The sequence below is a fragment of the Suncus etruscus genome, chromosome 5, assembly GCF_024139225.1.
Source record: "Suncus etruscus isolate mSunEtr1 chromosome 5, mSunEtr1.pri.cur, whole genome shotgun sequence".
Taxonomy (NCBI): domain Eukaryota; kingdom Metazoa; phylum Chordata; class Mammalia; order Eulipotyphla; family Soricidae; genus Suncus; species Suncus etruscus.
The window spans coordinates 101037968-101060846 of NC_064852.1; the positions used below are offsets into that span (position 1 = coordinate 101037968).

Consider the following 22879-nt stretch of genomic DNA (forward strand, 5'->3'; position numbering starts at 1 on the left):
ATATATCTACTAGGCCTCTTCCATTTCTCTGTTCAGGTCTAGTATATTCTTGTTGGGTTTCAGTCTGGTTGACCTGTCAAGTGTTCACAATGCTGTGTTGAGGTCTCCCACAATTATTGTGTTGTTATTGATATTATTTTTCAGATTTGTCAACAGTTGTATTAAATATTTTGATGGCCTTTCATTCAGTGCATATATGTTTAGGAGAGTGATTTCTTCCTGCTGTACGTATCCCTTGATTAATACAAAATGTCCATCTTTGTCCCTTACAACTTTTCTAAGTATAAAGTTTGCATCATCTGATATTAGTATGGCCACTCCAGCTTTTTTATGAATGTTGTTTGCTTGGATGATTTTCCTCCAGCCTTTTATTTTGAGTCTATCTTTGTTCTGACTATTCAGGTGCATTTCTTGTAGGCAGCAGAAGGTTGGATTGAGTTTTTGGATCCATTTAGCCACTCTGTGTCTCTTAACTGGTGCATTTAGTCCACTGACATTGAGAGAAAGAATTGTCCTGGGAGTTAGTGCCATCTTTATATCGATGTTTGGTGTGTCTGTTGGTCAGTCTTATCTTAAAGTAGGCCAGTCAGTTTTTCCTTTAAGAATGGTTTTGAGTTTGTAAAGTTTCTGAGCTGTTGTTTGTCTGTGAAACCATGTATTGTTCCTTCAAATCTGAAAGTGAGTTTTGCTGGGTGCAGTATTCTAGGCGAAGTATATATTTCATTGAGTTTTGTCAATATGTCCAACCACTGCCTTCGGCCTTGAGTGTTTCCGGTGACAGGTCTGCAGTAAATCTCAAGGATGTTCCCTTGAATGTAATTTCTCTTTTCAATCCTGCTGCTTTCAGAATTCTGTCTCTATCTTTGGGATTCGTCATTGTGACTAGGATGTGTCTTCGGGTGTTTTTTTCTCGGGTGTCTTTTAGTTGGTACTCTTTGGGCATGCAGGATTTGATCATATGTATTCATTAGCTCTGGTAGTTTCTCTTTACTGATGTTCTTGACTGTTGATTCTTCCTGGAGATTTTCTTTCTGAGTCTCTGGAACTCCAATGATTCTTAAGTTGTTTCTGTTGAGCTTATCATAGACTTCTATTTTCATCTGTTCCTATTCTTTGAGTAATTTTTCCATTGTTTGATCATTTGCTTTGAGGCTTTTTTCCAATTTCTTCTGCTGTATGGAATTGTTATTCATCTCATCTTCCAGTGTACTATTTCTATCCTCAGCTGCTGTTAACCCTTCGGAAAGCTCAACCATGTTTTTCTTCAATTCATCTACTGAGATTTTCAGACATGTTATTTGACCTGAAATTTCAGTTTGGAATATTCTTATTTCTATTTTCATATTCTCTTGATTCTTATTATTGTTCTCTTATATACTTTGTTTGAGTTCTTTGAACATCTTCCATATTGCGACTCTAAACTCCTTATCTGAGAGACTGACTAGTTGGTTGGTCATGTTCAAGTCATCAGAGTTGCCATCGTCATTCTCTATGTTTGGCGCTGGCCTGTGTTGTTTCCCCATTTCACACTTGTATTGTGGGTTTTTCTACGTGTTGTGGTTGTATTCATTGGCTAAATGATGTGCACGATGGTGAAGCAAAGCAAAGCGGCTGTGCTCCTCTGGCTCCTCCCTTTCTGGGTGTGTCGACTCACTTCCAGGGAAGGCTCAGGGGAAGGTGGACCATCCGCAGATGAGCCACACACAGGATGAAATCAGGCCGAAATGCAGCACAGCACAGAAGAAAGGCAGATAGGGGTGCTGGCATCTGAGATCCAGCAGAGTTCAGTGGCTCCTCCCTTTCTCAGCATGTAGACTCACCTTCACGGAAGGTTCATGGGACGGTGGGCCATCCACAGATGAGCCACACACAGGATGAAATCAGGCTGAAAATGCAGCACAGCACAGAAGAAAGGCAGAGTTCAGTGGCTCCTCCCTTGCTCGGTGTGTCGACTCACCTTCACTGAGTCTTTATTTTCTTAAGGTTCAATCCAAAAGTGGTTATTTTGCTTATATAAAATAATATATATCAACTCATGCTCACAGTAAAAATGCATGAACATGTCCAGGTTAATTGTCTCTGTTTTGATTAATTTATAGTTGATAAAGTTACTTCTAATTTTTCTGTATATCTTACTGTTTAAAATGCTTTTTAGATATTAGTATTTATTTTTGTGCGTACTATTTTATTTCATCTTCCTTGTGTGTTTTCTTATTATATATATACATATATATAACATTTTTTGGGGGGTTTTGGGCCACACCCAGAGGTGCTCAGGGGTTACTCCTGGCTGTCTGCTCAGAAATAGCTCCTGGCAGGCACGGGGCACCATATAGGATACCGGGATTGGAACCAACCACCTTTGGTCCTGGATCAGCTGCTTGCAAGGCAAACACCGCTGTGCTATCTCTCCGGGCCCCTATATATAACATTTTTGTTATGTGACTCTCACTTTAGAATATTCCCGTCTATTTAATCTTTATTTACTATGGCTAATATTATTCTTTTTTTTTTTTTTTTGGTTTTTGGGCCACACCCAGCGGTGCTCAGGGGTTACTCCTGGCTGTCTGCTCAGAAATAGCTCCTGGCAGGCACGGGGGACCATATGGGACACTGGGATTTGAATCAACCACCTTTGGTCCTGGATTGGCTGCTTGCAAGGCAAACGCCGCTGTGCTATCTCTCCGGGCCCCGGCTAATATTATTCTATAGTCAATATCAGACTACTTCATTTCATTTATGAAAGTGAATTCAAAATCTCTTTACTTAGTGGCATATCATATTTCTGCCATATTTGTGTCTCTGACTTATTCCTATAATTGTACTTATCTTTCAATTATATTTCTCTCCCTTTGTGCCAATTTTTGCCAGAAAGACACTGACTTTTACGATTAACTCTTAAGCATCTTACAATATACATACCATTACTTTTTGCTACATTTAAATAAGAAAATCATTTTCTAATTTCAGAAGGTAGTATATATAGTATAAGGAGAAACTTATTTAGTATTTTAGCAAATCAATTTTACTATTCACCTCAAATATATAGTTTTGAGTAAAATGCTAAGCTACTCAAAGTTTTTATTTTTATAATAATAATAGTATTATAATCAAATTTGAATTATCTGAAGATAAATTAATTTTATATGAGCTAAAAGTATTTTTAATTTATTCAAATTTAAAATCCTTTTACAATGATTTTTGATGGATTTCTCATTTCCTCCTTTAACTGTACTTTTCTATTTTACATTTTCATAAAACAATATCAGGGGCATGCTTTTAATCAGTTTTTGTTTTCTTTTCTATACTTTGGAGGTCAAGACATCTTTATGACAGAAGAGCAGAAGAAATACTATAATGCAATGAAAAAATTAGGATCAAAAAAGCCACAAAAACCTATACCTCGACCAGGAGTAAGAAATATCAAATTATATGGGGAATATAATTAGTTCTCTCACAGAAAAAATAGAAGCTAATATTTCTAGGGTAAAACTTTCTGCTAATTTTAGTATCACTAATGTACATCCCTGATAGTAGTGATAAAAATCTTTGAAAAAGAGAGAGACCACAAAGAAACAGAAAATGCATCCTTTTCTTCAAGGAATTTAAAATTACATTATTAGAATCCAAACTAATACTATAAGATAAATAAGTTATATGCAAAAGAAAATTTGATTATGTAACTTAAGAATTGTTCTCAAAAAATGTTAAAGAGAGTAAACTTATAGATGGGTTTGAACACATGAATGCTTTTGCTAGATAAAGATTTTTATGAGAACTTGAATGAAATAATATCTTACTTTCATTTTACTTTTCAATATAGTTCTAACTATTGTGGTGGAGAAAGGAATTCTAGGTCTACTATTCATTTATATGACTACAAATTTAGAAATTGCTGATGTCTATATGAGTCATCAATAATAATAATAATTGTAATTAAACAGTGATATTATAGACAAATAATAATTATCTTTTTCATGTTGAATCAAGTTATTGCTATGAAATAGTGAGGTCTGTCTCAAACTTTAATGAGTTCTACAATCATGATCTAAGGTTAAAATAATTCTTGGACACACTGGGCAATAAAATGTAATTGAACACACAATAAAGGACATATAGAGTACGTAATATGTTGAACACACAATAAAGGACATATAGAGTACGTAATATGTATAAAATTCCTTTTAAAAATATTCTTATTCTGTAGACTACTCTTGGTCAAAAAAGAACAATTTAACTAATGAATAAAAAACAATGCGCTAAAAAAGAATCGTTTACAAAAATCCAGGTTGATTATTACTATGTGCAATAAGAGAAGGTGAATTCATGCAGAAAGTAGTTATGTAGATTTTAATACTTAGAAAACAAACAGCTTTCTTGCTAATAGAATATATTTTTTCTACAGAATAAATTTCAAGGAATGGTATTTGACTTTGTGACCAGACAAGTTTTTGACATAAGCATCATGATTCTCATCTGTCTTAACATGGTCACAATGATGGTAGAAACAGATGACCAAAGTGATTATGTGACTAACATATTGACTCGCATCAACCTCGTGTTCATTGTGCTGTTCACTGGAGAATGTGTACTGAAGCTCATCTCCCTGCGCCATTATTATTTTACCATAGGCTGGAATATTTTTGATTTTGTGGTTGTTATCCTCTCTATTGTAGGTAAGAAATATTCAAAGTCTCCAAAGTTCAGCTCAATAAAAGTAAAAGGATGATTTCACTAATATGTGGTATAACTGGATGAGTAGGTGCAATGGTTTTAAGTTGGGGTACTAAATCATCCTTGACTACAAAGTATAGGGAGGAGAAGGAAAGAAATATAGTGGAGAGAAAGCAGAAAAGGAACAGATGAGAAGAAATAGGGTCCAAGGATCAAGGGGATTCCGGTACATTGGTGGTGTTAAGGAATAATGGAGCTAAATATTAAAGAGTCAACAACACTGAAATTGTGAAACCTAAACTTTCATAACTAAATTTATGAAGTTGCTTTGTCAAGATCGCAGGCTGGGGATGGGAGAATAGGGGAGGAAACCTGGATACATTGGTTGAGGGAAGTTGATAATGGTGGTATTATTGGTGCTGGAAAATTATGTGGCTAAAAGCCAACTATTAATAACTTTGTAAATCATTGTGCTTTAATGAAACTAAAAATTAAGTTAAGACTACAAGTTGGAACAATCAAAATTAGATTCCAGGTCATCCTACCACACAGTGATTATTTTGTTTCATTTCCACATGTGATGTTTTGTTACAAAATGAGACTCTTCTGATATTCATACTAGTGTAGTTCAGTCCATCTACTTTCAACAGTTATCTTTAATCAATATTGTAAAGTCTTATCCATTTAAATTATAAATGTGATTGATGTAAGTTATTTCTAAAGTATTTTGACATTGAAATTAAGATACTATAAAAGTTAAGATCTATAAAATATCTTTTGAAAGCATAATAGAAACTAATACTCAGAAGAGACCTTGCAGAAGATATCTATACATGAAGTTATTGGTGTAGATAGAAGTGGAAACATAAGAAAAAAAAAGAAGCACTTGTTGAAAAGACAATAAAAATAAGTACTATAGACTGAACAAGTACAAACACAGTTCTCCGGACTAAAATGACATTAGAGTTAAAAATAGCAACCACAACTGTGGTACTTAATTTGTTTTTGTTTTTCTTTCACACCTGGTAGTGCTGAGGGGTTAGTCCTGGCTCTGACTCAGAAATCACTCTAGCAGAGCTCGTGGGACCATATAGGATATCCAGGATCAAACTTGGGTTGGCCAAGTGCAAGGCAAATGCCCTACCCACTGTGCTATTGCTCTGGTTCCAACTTTTGGTTCTTTGAAACCTCAAGATATGTAATATACTAAGCTAGCATCTGATATTACATGTTGTGGAGCACTCATTGTATTTATGGGAATTGCAGCTTTCTCTAGGTTTACTATAGTTGAATCAAGACAAAAAGGAATATATATATATATTCATACAGATGAATGATATATATTCATACATATGAAGGAATGACTCAATGAGATACTTTGAGATGAAGAATCTTTCACAGTGTTTTGGGGAACATAGGAATATGCTTTGGTTGGTGTTGATAGAATTTGGTCATAGACCTATATGCAGCAATATAAAACAAATATTTGGGTTGAAGAATAGTTTCTATTTATAAAGAAGAAACTAACAAGTACTGTAAAGATGGGGAATACAAAGCATTAGTAAATGCACATGACCAGTTCTTCGTGATATTTACAAAAACTGTATTATTTTGAAATGGGGTAATAGCACAAAGAATGTGAGATGACTTAAGACATAATTTCAATGTATAGCCCTATATACTTCAAAATGTGGAAGTCAGAACAAGCTCTTACTGTAAGCAATAGCTTTTCTCTTAATTTATAACAATTCTAGTTCCAAGTAATTGAAACTGTCTCTATCTGGGCCTTATATTCATTCTTAACAAAATTAAGACATTCTAAATCAATGAGGAATAGAGATTGAGTCTGTAGTTTCTCATACATTATGGGTCACTTCTGCTGGCCATATTTTTATACTCTAAAGAAATCAACATTATATTTCCTCTTTGATTCTGTATTCCCTCCCTCCCCATCCATTTGTCTATCTGTCTGTCTATCTGTCTGTCTGTCTCTCTCTCTCTCTGTCTCTCTCTGTCTTTCTCTCTCTCTCTCACTCTCTCTCTCTCTCTCTCTCTCTCACACACACACACACACACACCATGGATATTTAGACTTACCCTTTATAGAATGAAGCTGTGTAACTTGAAGGCACTTGATTTCTTGACTACTCTTCCTCATAATTATTACATTATTTAAAAGACAAACAGAAAATATTATTTCAAAGTAAGTAGCAGAAAGACAATGTAAACACACATCATTCTTGGATTTCTTTAGAAATATGTTGGACCATATACATATATATAAAATATTAAAGCAGAAATGTAGGGATACATCAAGTTTATGAAGAAATAAAAGTTATAACAAAACCAGATGTTTTGTCAGATACAGAAAGAGGCTATATGACTTGGCTATTTATTATTTACATGAACAATTATATTCATGTAAGTTTTAACTCTATAATATTTACACAGACTTGAATTTTGTTTTTGTTTTTGTTTTTGTTTTGGGGACACACCTGGCATTGCTCAGGGATTACTCCTGGCTGTCTGCTCAGAAATAGCTCCTGGCAGGCACGGGGGACCATACGGGACACCGGGATTCAAACCAATCACCTTTGGTCCTGGATTGGCTGCTTGCAAGGCAAACGCCCCTGTGCTATCTCTCCGGACCCCAGACTTGAATATTTTTAACTCAGTTTTTGAGATTTGGTTTTGAAATATTATACAAACTAAAAAAGTAGATCATAAAAAGCCTTCAGTGGAAAAAATGTATTATAAGATCCTTTTCGAATTGAATATTATCTTAGTTCAGGCTATCATATCTAGTATTTGGGAGCTTGCTTATAGAGCGTAAAGGAATTTTCTCACAGTCCCGTAGTCTAGAAAATGTTGCCATGATGGGATTTTGGTAACAGTTTTTCCTTTATGAACCCATTTTCATGCTCAAAGCAATGGAAGAGAGTATGCAAACTCTCTGAAGCTTCTTACAGAGTTACTAATCTAATCACGAAAATCCTTCCCTCATGACATAACCCAAACTTAATTATCTCTCAATGGTCCTAGTTTCAAGTATCATCACATTGGGGATTTGTGGCTTTAACTTGGGATGGACACATTTTGTCTATAGCAAAATTTGAGTTCAATTTTATGCTTGCTATCAAAATAAATCTGTTTATAATCTATATTTATGTATATGAACATATACATGCATTTGATTACTCTACATTTAATTTAGGATCCTTCATAGAAATTTAAGTATTTGATAACATCTTCACTGGTTGATCTCTCTCCTGCCCCTGCCTCCAGGTATGTTTCTGGCTGAACTTATAGAAAAATATTTTGTGTCTCCTACCTTATTTCGAGTCATCCGTCTCGCCAGGATTGGTCGAATCTTGCGTCTGATCAAAGGGGCCAAGGGGATCCGCACTCTGCTCTTTGCCCTGATGATGTCCCTCCCTGCCCTGTTTAACATCGGCCTCCTGCTCTTCCTGGTCATGTTCATCTATGCCATCTTTGGAATGTCCAACTTTGCCTATGTTAAGAGAGAAGTTGGAATTGATGACATGTTTAACTTTGAAACCTTTGGCAATAGTATGATCTGCTTGTTTCAGATTACCACCTCTGCTGGCTGGGATGGATTGCTAGCACCTATTCTTAATAGTGGCCCTCCAGACTGTGACCCGAATAAAAATAACCCGGGAAGCTCAGTTAAGGGAGACTGTGGAAACCCATCTGTTGGGATTTTCTTCTTTGTCAGTTACATCATAATCTCGTTCCTGGTTGTGGTGAACATGTACATAGCCGTCATCCTGGAGAACTTCAGTGTTGCAACTGAAGAAAGTGCAGAGCCCCTGAGTGAGGATGACTTTGAGATGTTCTACGAGGTTTGGGAGAAGTTTGATCCAGATGCCACCCAGTTCATGGAGTTTGAAAAACTATCTCAGTTTGCAGCTGCTCTTGAGCCCCCACTCAATTTGCCGCAACCCAACAAACTCCAGCTCATCGCCATGGATTTGCCCATGGTAAGTGGTGACAGGATTCACTGTCTTGATATTTTATTTGCTTTTACGAAGCGTGTTCTAGGGGAGAGTGGAGAGATGGATGCTCTTCGAATTCAAATGGAAGAGCGTTTCATGGCTTCCAACCCCTCAAAGGTCTCCTATCAACCAATTACGACAACTTTAAAACGAAAACAAGAGGAGGTGTCCGCTGTTATTATCCAGCGTGCTTACAGACGCCACCTTTTAAAGCGAACTGTAAAACAAGCTTCATTTACATATAATAAAAATAAACTCAAAGGTGGGGCTAATCTTCTTATCAAAGAAGACATAATAATTGACAGAATAAATGAAAACTCAATTACAGAAAAAACTGATCTGACCATGTCCACAGCAGCTTGTCCACCCTCCTATGATCGGGTAACAAAGCCAATCGTGGAAAAACATGAGCAAGAAGGCAAAGATGAAAAAGCCAAAGGGAAATAACATTTTTAAAAGATGAAAATTGTTTACAGCCTGTGTAGGTGATGTATTTTTGTCAACCGGACTCCTTTAGGAGGTCAATGCCAAACTGACTGTTTTTACACAAATCTACTTAAGGTCAGTGCCTACAAAAAGACAGTGACCCCTTGTCAGAAAACTGACTCTGTAAGGGGAGATGACCTTGACAGGAGGTTACTGTTCTCACTACCAGCTGACACTGCTGAAGACGAGAGACTATATGGCTACTCAGACTGTAGGGACCAGTTAGTTCAACGGAGTATGAATCTATAATTTCGGGGTTGTTTAACATCAAACTCTTTAGTGTAGGCATTGTAATCCACTCTTTGCATTTCAACTGCCACATTTTGTCACATTTTTACAAAATTGGTTAATGGATTCATTTTTTTATTTAAAACCATATGCTGTTTATTATATGTGACTATTTTTGTAAATGGGGGTTCTGTTGGGAATTAGACAAAAGGACCTCTTTAACAGGTTTACCATCTGGGTTAGAGAAATCACATGGCCCTCCCATATGCACAAAGATGTGGTTTGCATGAGGGCATGCTATACTTAGAGATCGTGCATGAAAAAAAGTCACAAGAAAAACAATGAGTTCTTAAATTCATCCATGTTTTTGGGAGGGGTAACTAGGTGATAGTTGGAGGTGCTTTGCTACTTATTTTGCTAAATCAGTCCCTTTATAAGGTAGGTCTTTTGGTTTGGTTTTGTTTTTTTCCCCCAAAGTTAGACCATTATATCTTAGCAGGTACAAACTTCATTCAAATGTCTTGACTCATAAATGTTGTTTCTGTTTACTGGATTAAAAAAACTTAATTTTAAAAATCAAAAAACAACATAAAATGGAACAACAAGCATTGTTTCTCCCCTTGTGGACTGAATTGACTAAAAGAACAACCCTTTATAAATTTCTGCTTAATCTGCACTTTGTTTAGCCATCTTCAGCTCAGCAAGGTTGATATGTATATGTTAATGAAATGCTATTTATTATGTAAATAGTCATTTTACCCTGTGGTGCACGTTTGGGCAAACAAATAATGATCTAAGCACACTATTTATTGCATCAAATATGTACCACAAGACATGTAGAGTGCAAGCTTTACACAGGTAATATAATGTATTCTGTATCATTAGAGATAGTTTGGATGCTATCAGTGCATGTTTATACTATCATGCTGCTGAATCTGGTTTCTCCCACTGTTCAGACCTCATTTATGAGAAGCCATATGTCAGTGATAAAGTCAAATAAATTGTTCACAGATCTTATTTCTTTAAATCATTAAGCAATAGTTTGCAGCATTTTAACAGCTTTTTGGTTATTTTTAAATTTTAAGTGGATAACATATGGTGTATAGTCAGATTGTACAGACATGTTTAAAAAAATACAGCTTAACCTGTTAAAATGTGTTTAGAATTTTATAAGCAAATATAAATACTGTAAAAAGTCATTTTATTTTATTTTTCAGCATTATGTACATAAATATGAAAAGGAAATTATCTTCAGGTTGATATCACAATCACTTTTCTTACTTTCTGTCCATAGTACTTTTTCATGGAAGAAATTTGCTAAGAAATTATAAAAAAGAGACTAGGTAGTTGTAGATTTCTGCTTTTTTATTATATTCGCTAATACCAGATTATTTCCTAATTTAAAGGGGCAATAGAGATTCACAACTCAAATCAAATTATGCTTTCCAGTTGGAAAGGATATACAATTTTATTTATTTTCTTTGGTAGTACCTGCATTGATAAAGCTAGCACAGATTATTTTCAGGTTTGTCCCTTTTATTCTTAAATTATTTTTTTTTGGTGCCAAGCTGCTCTAGACTGCTCTAAATATGATGTGGGTTTCACTTTTTTTTTCCACAATAATAAGAGTAGTGAACTTCAGTAGTCAATTACATCAGACATCTGTGTTTCTTACAGAAGCAAATCATAGGCTCCATTTTTTCTTAAAACTACTTAGATAAATTGTATTGGTGAATTGCATGCTGGAAAATGCTATTACCCTAAATGATGCTAACCAACATTAAAAATGTGCAAAAATAATAAAGATTACATTTTTTATTTTATTGCTTGCCCCATTACTTTTTGTTAACAGCTCAAAATAAAAATATTTTTGTTTACAACTAGGGGGGATAAAGGAAGTTGCAACATATATACTCAAAACAGGACCAAGAAGGAAAAAATCTGGTAAGAAAAGAAACAAGATATGTATAAGGGAATGAGAACCAAGAACTCAGGAGGTAGCTATATTTTGCTAGGGAAAGGATATCTGTTACTGCCAAAGCACAAATCAGTGTGACTCCAAGGAGAAAAGAAGAATGGAAATCATAACATGGATGGTTAGTTGATGTTCAACGTATTTTAAAATCTGTATTTTAAGTTTAAGTTACTATGTGAGTGGGATATTTGACTCCTCTAGAACCATTCTCCATGCTTCATCCTCACTGGCAAGGTGTTATTCTATATTACCTTAATAGACTCTCTTACCCTCCAGCTCCTAACTCATTTGGTAAGTATGGTGTATAGTGGGAGAAGATTGAATATTAGATGTTTACTTCCACGTTTCTTGTTTTGTTTTTGGTTTACATGGCTACATTCTTAAAAAAGGCACCTTTCTAGTCAGACAACCTTCTCTTCCAAGATCTCCTCTCAACTTTTCTTGACTCTGACCTTCTTTTAGATCTAAATAGTCTTGGCGATGGACTTAAAGAGTTTAGGGTTCCTTGCTTTCCACTAACTTACCTCAACTATTTTTAAATAGCCCCTTCATGTAAATATTATTGCTTCACTTTGGTCACCTGTCTGAATAATAATACAGAAAAAATCTGGTAATATCAAATAGTTGAAAGTAATTAAGATGCAAGTTATGTATTGGGTCAGCTTGGAAGTTTTATCTCACTAGTTTGGTAGAAAATTTATTTAAAAAACATGGTGACTACATTGGTCCAGTCAATAAGATTACTACCTTAAAACACACACACATACAACAACAAAAACAACTACAATTTATGGGCAAGAGGCATAGTGTTCAGTCCAAATAATGCTTGCTTTGCACACAGCTGACCCAGGTTAAATCCCTAACACTCCACTTAATTCCCCTATGCCCAGCAGAGGTGATCCTTTACTGAAGAATCAGGAATAAGCCTTGAGCACGGCCAAATTAAAAACAAAAAAAGAAGATGATGATAATTATGATGAAGTTCGGGATTCTATTTCTGAAGAGGAAAGTTCTCACTTATCACCAAATTAAATCTCAGTGCTACTGCCAGAAGCCTGGAGCAAGGCCTTGACAGGGAAAAAAAAACACACATTCACTCTGCTTCTCCCATCCTATCATGTACAGACCTGACTCTTTAAAAATTTTTGGCATATTATGGTAATTATTCCAATTTATTTATGGCTGGAAAGAACGTCTCACTTTCAACAACCACAAACCAGGACCACTAGATAATTCCCAGAAAATTGTTTCCTCTCCACATTCACACATGAATTTACTGATACTTCTCCCAATGTAAGGACAAGGGACACACTAGTATTGTTTACACTGCCATATTCACTGTAGTATTATTCTGCAGAAGATTTGTTGCACTACAAAGTAATTTAAAGTTCAGGGAATGATGAGTCATGTTTGTTTGTCAGGCACAAAACAAATGTGTAAGGTGTTCCCATGGGTCTATATGAGTAATTTAAGCTCTAAAGTAAATAATAATAAATTACATGGAGTAAATATCTAAAAGTACATATGAAATCAAAGTTTCCTAAATTTTAAATTGTTTGTTGTTGTTGTTGTTGTTAAAAATGTTCTTTTAGGGGCCGGCGAGGTGGCATTAGAGGTAAGGTGTCTGTCTTGCAAGCGCTAGCCAAGGAAGGACCGCGGTTCTATCCCCCGGCGTCCATATTGTCCCCCCAAGCCAGGGGCTATTTCTAAGTGCTTAGCCAGGAGTAACCCCTGAGCATCAAACGGGTGTGGCCCCTCCCCCCCAAAATAAAAACAAAAAAAATGTTCTTTTAAAAATTATAAATGGGGCTGGAGAAATAGCATAGCGGATAGGGTGCTTGCCTTGCATGCACCTAACTTGGATTTGATCACCAGCTTCCCAAATTGTCCCCTCAGCTGCAAGAAGTGCAAACAAAGGAGTAATCCCTGAGCATTCCCAGAGTAACCAAAAAACAAAACTAAAATTAAATAAAAAATAAAAATTGGGGCCGGAGTGATAAAATAGCGGGTAGGGCACTTGCCTTACACGCGGTCGACCTGAGTCTGGTCACCGGCATCCCACATGGTCCCCTGAGCAGGTCAGGAAGGCATCCTGAGCAAAGCTAGTAGTAGCCCCTGAGTATCACCAGGTGTGGTTAAAAAAAAAGATTAAAATAAGTAAATAAAAATTATGATAATAAATGTTAGTGGTTTGCTTAATATTTAATTGAAACAAATTTACTTCATTTTAGTCCACCCTTGGACACCGTTAATTTTTCGGAGCTTCTAGGGCTATACCCAGAGATGCATGTGGGGATCATATAGTGACACGGTTCATGGTGTCATACACATACAAACCAAGCGTCTATGTACCCTATTTTCCTGCAGCATAAGTTGTTTCTACATTTTTTGAAGTGTGTCAAACTCACTGGTGTGTGGCAATATCTCTTTTTTTTTTTTCATTTACTTATTCCCATAAGGAGTAAGTGATGAAGAGCACTTTTTAGTATATCTATTTGGTCAGCTATATGCTTTCCTTGAAGAAGTTTCTGTTCAGCATCTCTCCCCTTTTAATAATAAATTTTCATTTGGTTTTCAAATACTTTATAAGGGCATTTGTTTTTAGAAGTTATTTACCATTCTAAAATGCTTTCAACTTACTTATATATCAAATTATATGAAAAATATGAAGCCATAAACACAAAGTTACAAGTAAAAATATGTTTTGTTAGATAATAGTAAAACTGGATATGTGTAATAAACATTTAAATGGAAGATTCTACATCTTTAAGAGCATATATACTACCTCTCTATTACCTATAAAAATATATTTATATACATCACTGATTTATCCAAAGTGCTGTGGTAAAGTGACATATACAAACCACAAAACCAACGTAAGAAACAAAAATGTGCCTGCCAAGGAACAAGCTGAAGGTGAGAGGGAGCCTGAGCACATTAATCAAGGAAGGTTGATACTGGTGGTTGGATCCATATTGGAACACTGTATGTCCGTATTCCACTCTGAATAACTTTGTAAATCATGGTGCTTTAATAATTTTTCTTTGTTTTTTTGGGCCACACTCGGTGCCACTCAGGGATTACTCCTGGCTATGCACTCAGAAATCGCTCCTGGCCTGGGGGACCATATGGGACTCGGAGAGATCAAACAGCCATCCCTCCTAGGCTAGCGCCAGCAAGGCAATATCCTTACCGCTCGGTGCCACCACTCCAGCCCCATGCTTTAATATTTTTTAAAGAAACTTATGAAGGAACCAAAAATTTGTTGAGATGACCAGTTTTCTCCCTAAACAGAGATTGCTTCCTCTTTACAATATCGAAAATCCACCTAAACTGAGAAAGTTTCCAGACAGGCCCTTTGCCTTTGCTTCCCTCATCCGTGGGGTGTGGTCTTAATTTCCCAATAGGCACTGCATCTCTGCCAGCCTCTTCCACCTGCTCCATGAGGTGGAAAATGACCGAACCATATGTGTTTCACCCTTGGCCTGGTTTGGATTATTTTCTGCAGAGGCCCCTGTTGCAGACCTGAGGTGAGACCATGGCACAAATGCCCAAAATCATTAGAACAAGAGATTTTTGTTTGTAGAACTGACTTTATATGGGAAGGGTTTGGAGGGGTCCTTGGGACACTAATGGAGGGAGGTTATCTCTTCTGTGATGGATGTGGTATTGGAATGCTGTACACAGAAAAAGTATAATGAACAGTATTATAAATCTTGCTACTTCGGGGCCGGAGAGATAGCATGGAGGTAAGGCGTTTGCCTTTCTTTTTTTTTTTTTTTATTTTTTTTTTATTTAAACACCTTGATTACATACATGATTGTGTTTGGGTTTCAGTCATAAAAGGAACACCACCCATCACCAGTGCAACATTCCCATCACCCAAGTCCCAAATCACCCTCCTCCCCACCCAACCCCCGCCTGTACCCTAAACAGGCTCTACATTTCCCTCATACATTCTCAATATTAGGACAGTTCAAAATGTAGTTATTTCTCTAACTAAACTCATCACTCTTTGTGGTGAGCTTCCTGAGGTGAGCTGGAACTTCCAGCTCTTTTCTCTTTTGTGTCTGAAAATTATTATTACAAGGGTGTCTTTCATTTTTCTTAAAACCCATAGATGAGTGAGACCATTCTGCGTTTTTCTCTCTCTCTCTGACTTATTTCACTCAGCATAATAGATTCGTAGGCGTTTGCCTTTCATGCAGAAGGTCATCGGTTCGAATCCCGGCGTCCCATATGGTCTCCCGTGCCTGCCAGGAGCAATTTCTGAGCATGAAGCCAGGAGTAACCCCTGAGTACTGCCGGGTGTGACCCAAAAAAAAAAAAAAAACACAAAAAAAAAAATCTTGCTACTTCAATAAAATGGTTGAAACCTTTATTAAATAATAAAAATGCCTAAATAAAGATGAGATAATTGCTAAAAATATATACTAAGATAAAATTAGGAATAAGTATTGATATGACATAAGTATTTTCAAAGTAGAATAACCCATCAATTGTTTTTTTAGCTTTAGAACTTAAAGCTTCTATAATAATCATCTCTTCTTTGCTAGGATGGAACTATTGAGTTTGCCATTTTAAATTTATTCATCTAAAAGGAATTTCTCTTTAGCAAGCCTTGGCCTGTTATTGCATTATTAATGTTCATCTTACATCAAAGATGGTGAAAAAATATCTTGTTCAGCAGTATTTCTTGCAGTCAGAAAACACAAATTTCTAAAGGATAATAGATTTTGCCTTTGATAAGTCTCAGTCATAAGTGCATTTGCCCTGCTTAGGTAAAATGTCTGTTGAGTTTTACTGACTGATAATAACATAAACAGATAAAACAAAAAATAAAATATATTATGTATAACAACATGGGGCTGGAGTTATAGCACAGCTGAAAGGCATTTACCTTGCACGTGTCCAACACAGAACAAACCCTGGTTCGCATCCCAGCATCCCATATGGTCTCCAAGTCTGCCAGGAACAACTTCTGAACACAAAGCCAGGAGTAACTCCTGAGTGCCACCGAGTATGATACACCCCCCCCCAAAAAAAACAAACAAAACCAAACAAAAAAGAATACAAATGTTAAATATATCAGAAATGAAGAGCAAGATTAATGGAGAATAGTAATTAGTACTTAGAACTATTTCTTTCAGAGAAGAATGAGGGAGAATTTTATTCAAATACAAAAGAGTTTGTCCTTGTCAACTTATGACTTAGTAAAATCAAAATTCTTTTTTTTAATCAAAAATTTTTAGGCAATTAGTTGTGTGGAATTTAATAAGCTAATTTGCCTATCTTTCAAGTCTATTATATGACTCTCTTCTTTCCTAGCACCAAAACTTAGGTATTTCCATGGCATTCTCTCTAAACTATGATTTATACCTGTTCAAACTGTGTCTTTTTTTTGGGGGGGGGGGATCCGGTGACATTCAGGAGATACTCCTGGCTATGCGCTCAGAAATCACTCCTGGTTTGGGGGACCATATAGGATGTCAGGGCATCAAACCATAGTCCATCCTGGGTCAGCCACGTGCAAGTCAAAAGCCCTACCACTGTGCCATCGCTCCAGTCCCTCATACTGTGTCTTAAATAGCTAAGGTAGGCTGGAAAGATAGTACAGAATATAAGGCACTTACTTTTCATGCAACCATTCTCTTTTTAATATTCATCATCACATATGGTCCCAGAGTACTACTAGGAATGACCCAAGCACAGAGGTAGGAGTAAACCCTAAGAATAGTGGTGTGGCCTGACTCCTCTCCATCCCTCCCAAATGTCCAGACAACTTTGCTATGGTAGGCCCCAAAATTCTGTTTCATTTCAACAATTATTGAGCTCTTTGTAAAACTCATGTAATTACAACGGTAAAGAATTATATAATCATGCATTCACTGCAACAAGGATAGAATTGAAAAATATTATGTTAAAATAAGTAAACCAGAAGAAGATTATGTTAAAATAAGTAAACCAGAAGAAGAAAGATAAATATAGGAATTTATCACCTACATGTTATATTTTGAATAATTACATGAAGAAATGCAATGCTTTAAATGGAGGTTGTCTAGAATGCTTGTAGTATAATGAGGAGAAGGAAAAGAATTGAGTGGAGGGGGAAAAGGCTAGATGTGAAAAGGCCCAGGAAATGAGTCATGGTGGTACTCCTAGGGATATACCCTAGAAACACAAAAACGCAATACAAAAATCCTTTCCTCACACCTATATTTATTGCAGCACTATTTACAATAGCCAGACTCTAGAAATAACCAATATACCCTTCAACAGATGAATGGCTAAAGAAACTGGAACATATACACAATGGAATATTATTGAGCTGTCAGGAAAGATGAAGTCATGAAATTTTCCTATTCATGGATGTACATGGAATCTATTCTGATGAGTGAAATAAACTAGAGGGAGAGAGATAGACACAGAATAGTCTCACTCATGTATGGGTTATAAGAAAAATAAAAGACATTAGTGAAATAATTCCCAGAGATGAAGGCCAGAAGTACTGGTTCATGATATGAAGCTCACCAAAAAAGAGTGGTGAGTGCAGTTAGAGAAAAATTACACTGACAACTATCATAACAATGTCAATGAGTGAGGGAAATAGAAAGCTTGTCTCAAATATAGATGGGGGGGGAGGAGAGAGGTGGGGGAAATGATGATGGGAATGTTGCACTGGTGAAGGGGGATATTCTTTTAATGACTGAAACCTAACTACAAACATGTTTGTAATCACCATGTTTAAATAAAGATTTTATTTAAAAATAAAGAGTAATGGTGGTGTGAAGAAAGGACAGAAATATCCAAGCCACAGAGTCAACCACAATAAAATCATGAGACCCAAACTTTAACAACCAAACTGTCATATGATGGCAAGCTGGGGAAGGAATGAGCATGATGGACTCTGGGAACATTGATAAAAGGAAGTTGACAATGGTGATGGAATGGTGCTGAAATTGAAAGTCTAAAACTCAACTATGAATTACTTTGTAAGTCACATGCTTTAATAAAAAAAAATCACATGAAATTATAAAAAAATACCAGAGAAATAGATAAGTTTAATTGTTCTAAATTATACCTTAAAGTAAATTAGAATCAACAAGATAAAAATGTCCTGTAACAAAATACTTATGAGAAAGTTATGTGAAATTTTTCTAGAGGTTTTTATGATTAGGTAGGTCTGGGAAACCCAGACTTAATATATAGTAATCTAGACAGGTATAAGACTTTTAGGAACTAATTATTTTGATCATAATATTTAATAATATATCAAAATGTTAGAAAGTATTGTCATCAAGTAATATTTCCATATATGGAACTAAGTATAATATTGTTTTGTGTCAAAAGAGTCATGAGAAAAATGGGTGAATAAAAAGAGAAACATATCTTAATTTTTGACATCTGTGATTTAGATTTGTTTAAAATTTATGTTCTAACACTAGGGGACATATTAATTCACATAGTGATATATAAAGTTATGCAAAGCTCTCTTTTTATCTTCTGGTAGAAAATGCTCTGCATTTAAAAAAATTACAAATACACTGGTGGGATTGGTGTTGAAACATTGTATGACTAAAGCCCAACTATGAATAACTTTGTAAATCACAAAGCTTTAAATAACTCTTTTAAAAATATATACATGAACTAAATTTTAGCTGTCAACTTTGTACAAGACTATTAAAACTACTAAGGGTCATATTTTAGTATAAATTACAAACAACAAAATAACTACAGAGAAAGTTAACCTGCAGGTAAATGACATAATGTTAGACTATAAAATTTTTTCCCAACCAGACAATAATACTATAATCAACATAAAAATTAAAATTTTATGAAAGGAAATGAAATCAGAAACCATTAGTCTTTTATCAGTTCTATAATCACTGAAGTTTTTGCATTTGTTTTTGTTGGGCTATAAAACATATATCAAGTATTTAAGAAAAATGTGAAGTATGATAAAAGGCTATAAGTCATTAGCCTACACTCTTTGTAAATAAAAATTTTAATTGAATCACTGAGATACAGTTAAAAGTTGTTCATGATTTATTGAGTAGAAATAAAAACATGATCAGACTTAAACACCAAATCCAAAGCCAATGACAACAGAATCAATACCCAATTTACAACAAGTTAGACACAGAGGGGACCTCTTATACTACCAGCCCCGGGGGTCAAAGGTGGGGGATATGGGATACATGCTGGGAACAGGGGTGGAGGGAACATTGGTGGTGGGAATGCCCCTGATTCAATGTCACCATGCACCTAAAATATTACTGTGAAAGATTTATAATCACTGTGGTCAAAATAAATACTAAAAAAATTGTTCATGATTCAGTTTCAGTCATTTAATGTCCATCAACCAACTACACCAATGTCTCAAGTTTTCCTCTTACCCTCCCCACTGTCCTCTGCCCTCCCTCCTACATACAATTACATCATACATTTTTCTTCTATCTTACTTTCTCTCTCTTTCTCTCTCTCTCCCTCTTTTTCTTTTCTTCCTTCTAGATATTATGGTTTGTAATATTGTTACTGAAGGTGTATCATGCATATCATTTTACCTCCTTTCAGCATCAAGTTTTTGTCCAGAGTGATCATTTCCAACTATCATTGTCATAGTGGTTTTTTAGAATGTCTTGAATAATTTTAAGTTACTACTTTATGCAAGTGCCAACATACTCTGCTTTTATAAAAATAAAACATTTTATAATGTTTAAAATGTGACTTTTCAGTTAAAATGTATTGGATATGATTCTATTCAGCATTCACACCTAAACCTTATTCAAATTGTGCTTTATTCCATTCACTGCATTTAATTTACTCTTTGAGGATACATATATTTTTCTAGTTTTGCTGTATACTATTATCAAGGATGATATGACTATATTTTTAGCATCTTTGAGAAAATTGTATATTCCAGGTCAAAGCTTATGTTTCCCATTATTATATTGGGTACATAGGAGCAACTCCTTAGAGTAGAAGCTAATAATAAAGCAGATCTTTAATTTTTATCTCCTAATATTACTTCTAGGATAAATAAGGATAAAGCCAGTTCTCCAAGTGTGACTTTTCAAGTTTGATCTCTGATTCCTCTTCATATGCACCAATTACAGCCTAGAGTCATAATACCAGTTAACTTTGTAACCACTCTGAGTGAACACCATTACTAAAGAATATAATCCCCAGTTAATATTTGTACTGACATTGCAACTTACAGCTAAACATTGGAACCAATTGTGCAAATCAAATCATTCCAACAACAGAATGATGAGGAAAGGATATATAATGGGAATAACTTTTTAAAGAAACAATTTAAATGAATTGCCTATACTTAAAAAAGCTAGTAACATTTATTAATACAGATTTGCCCTGAACTAAGAAAATTATTCAATAAACAAATGGGATTATATTAAACTGAGAAGCTTCTGCACTTCAAAGGAAATCGTGACTATGATATAAAGGCTACCCACAGAATGGGAGAAACTAACTATTCACCCACTACCCATCAAATAAGGGGTTAATATCTAAAATATAACGAAAAATATCTTATCTAAAATAAGGTACTGACAGAACTTAACAAGAAAAAAAATCTAAACCCATCAAAAAATGGGGAGAAGAAATGAACAAACAATTCCTCAAAGAAGAAATACAAATGGCCAAAAGACACATGAAAAATGCTCCAGTTCACTAATCTTTAGGGAGATGCAAATCAAAACAACAATGAGGTACCATCTCACATCACAGAGACTGGCACACATCACAAGGAACAAAAACAATAAGTGCTGGCGGGAATGTGGGGATAAAGAAACTTTCATTCGCTGCTGGTAGGAATGCCATCTAGTCCAGCCTTTATGGAAAACAATATGGAGATTCCTCAACAAATTGGAAATTGACTCATATGATCCAGCTATATCACTCTAGGTATATACCTTAGGAACACAAATACACAATACAAAAGTGCCCTCTGCATACCTATATTCATTGCAGCACTATTTACAAAAGCCAAAATCCGAAAACAACCCAGATGCCCAACAATAGATGAGTGGCTAAAGACACTGCGGCAAATATGCAGCTGTCAGGATAAATGAAGTCATGAAATTTTCCTACACATGGAAGGACATGAAACTATTATACTGAGTGAAATAAGTCAGAGGGAGAGAGAAAGACACAGAATAGTCTCATCTGCAGGATTTAAGAAAAATAAAAGATATTATTGTAATAACATCCAGAGACAATAGAGATGAGGGCTAGAAGGACTGGCCCAGAAGCTTACCGCAAAGAATGGTGAGTTCAATTAGAGAAATAACTACACTGATAACTATCATGACAATGATAGTGAGTAAGAGAAATAGAATGCCTGTCTCGAATACAGGCAGGGGGTGGGTGGGAGAGATATGGGGGCATTGATGGTGGGAATGTTGCACTAGTGATGGGGGTGTTAGTTTTATGACTGAAATCCAACTACAACCATGTTTGTAATCATGGTGCTTAAATAAATATATTATAAAATTTTTAATACTATTACAATATTTATTTCTAAAGTACATTTTCATTCATTACACTATAAAACCATGGTTATTATAGCAAAATCTATGCTAAAAATGTACATAGTTGACAATAAGAATCACAAAGATAAGTGTGATTGGGGGATAGATAAATATATCATGCATTGGGTAGATCCAAGTTTGATCCCAGAATCAAATGGTCCCTCTGTACATAATGGGTGCACCTGAGTGCTCCCCACTCTCCTAACACCTGGGATGACCTGGGAAATATCCAATGTTTCAGGACCTAAGAAAAATCCTCAGGCCGTCATGTTGAAATACTTTCAGCAGAAAATCAATGGAGAGAGCATGTGGGGTCTCTTGTGCACATATTTGGGAGGCCTCCTCAAGGAAATAAAACATGCTAAATATGGTTTATATGTTTTATGTGTTGTTATTACTACATGGAGAAAAAAATCACTTAATCTTTCAACTTCATTTCAGTGTTGTTTCTTAGTCATTCTTCCAGAGATTAAAAATGCTGATCTGATAAAAATTTGTAACATGTTTCTGTCATTATTTAATGTTCCTGAACTTTGTATTCTCCTATACAAAATGAATTGGTTTTGAGGCATAGACTTTCAAGGTCCATTTTAGGTTTGAAGCATTAATTTTCTGAGAACAAACCCAATTTCTACTGATACAAACCAATAAATGAAAAAACTTCATATGGCAAAACAATAAACTTCACATCAGTTTTCTCAACTTGTAACACAATATACAAAATATTTGTCATTAAAAGATATTAATGCTGATTCTATACTAATTCTGGTAAAATAAATATCTGAGGTAGAAAATATAACAACATTACAGAAGGTTGTTTGGTTCTTAGGAAGTAATGAACATTCATCTTTCTTAGCTGTGAGACTCTATTTTGTTCAGAAGCTCATATCCTAATTCTAGCACAACTATGAAATTGAACTTAATTTTGAGTTTCCCTAGCAAATTTACTT

At 35.3% G+C, this 22879-nt stretch overlaps 1 protein-coding gene and 1 long non-coding RNA gene across 6 annotated transcripts in view; one reads left to right on the plus strand and one right to left on the minus strand.

The window, feature by feature from the left end:
- The window catches only part of SCN1A (sodium voltage-gated channel alpha subunit 1), a 162073-nt gene extending 150846 nt beyond the window's left edge, over positions 1 to 11227 (plus strand). For all 5 annotated transcript variants that reach the window (XM_049773370.1, XM_049773373.1, XM_049773371.1 and 2 more), the window contains exons 25-27: positions 3309 to 3413; positions 4406 to 4676; positions 7960 to 11227. In XM_049773370.1, the coding sequence (XP_049629327.1) occupies positions 3309 to 3413; positions 4406 to 4676; positions 7960 to 9137 (1554 nt within the window). In that variant the 3' untranslated portion in view covers positions 9138 to 11227. The remainder of the gene's footprint in view (positions 1 to 3308; positions 3414 to 4405; positions 4677 to 7959) is intronic.
- The window catches only part of LOC126009175 (uncharacterized), a 138836-nt gene that overhangs the window by 88213 nt on the left and 27744 nt on the right, over positions 1 to 22879 (minus strand). Inside the window, exon 2 of the long non-coding RNA XR_007495890.1 lies at positions 6772 to 6823. This is a non-coding gene — a long non-coding RNA (uncharacterized LOC126009175). The remainder of the gene's footprint in view (positions 1 to 6771; positions 6824 to 22879) is intronic.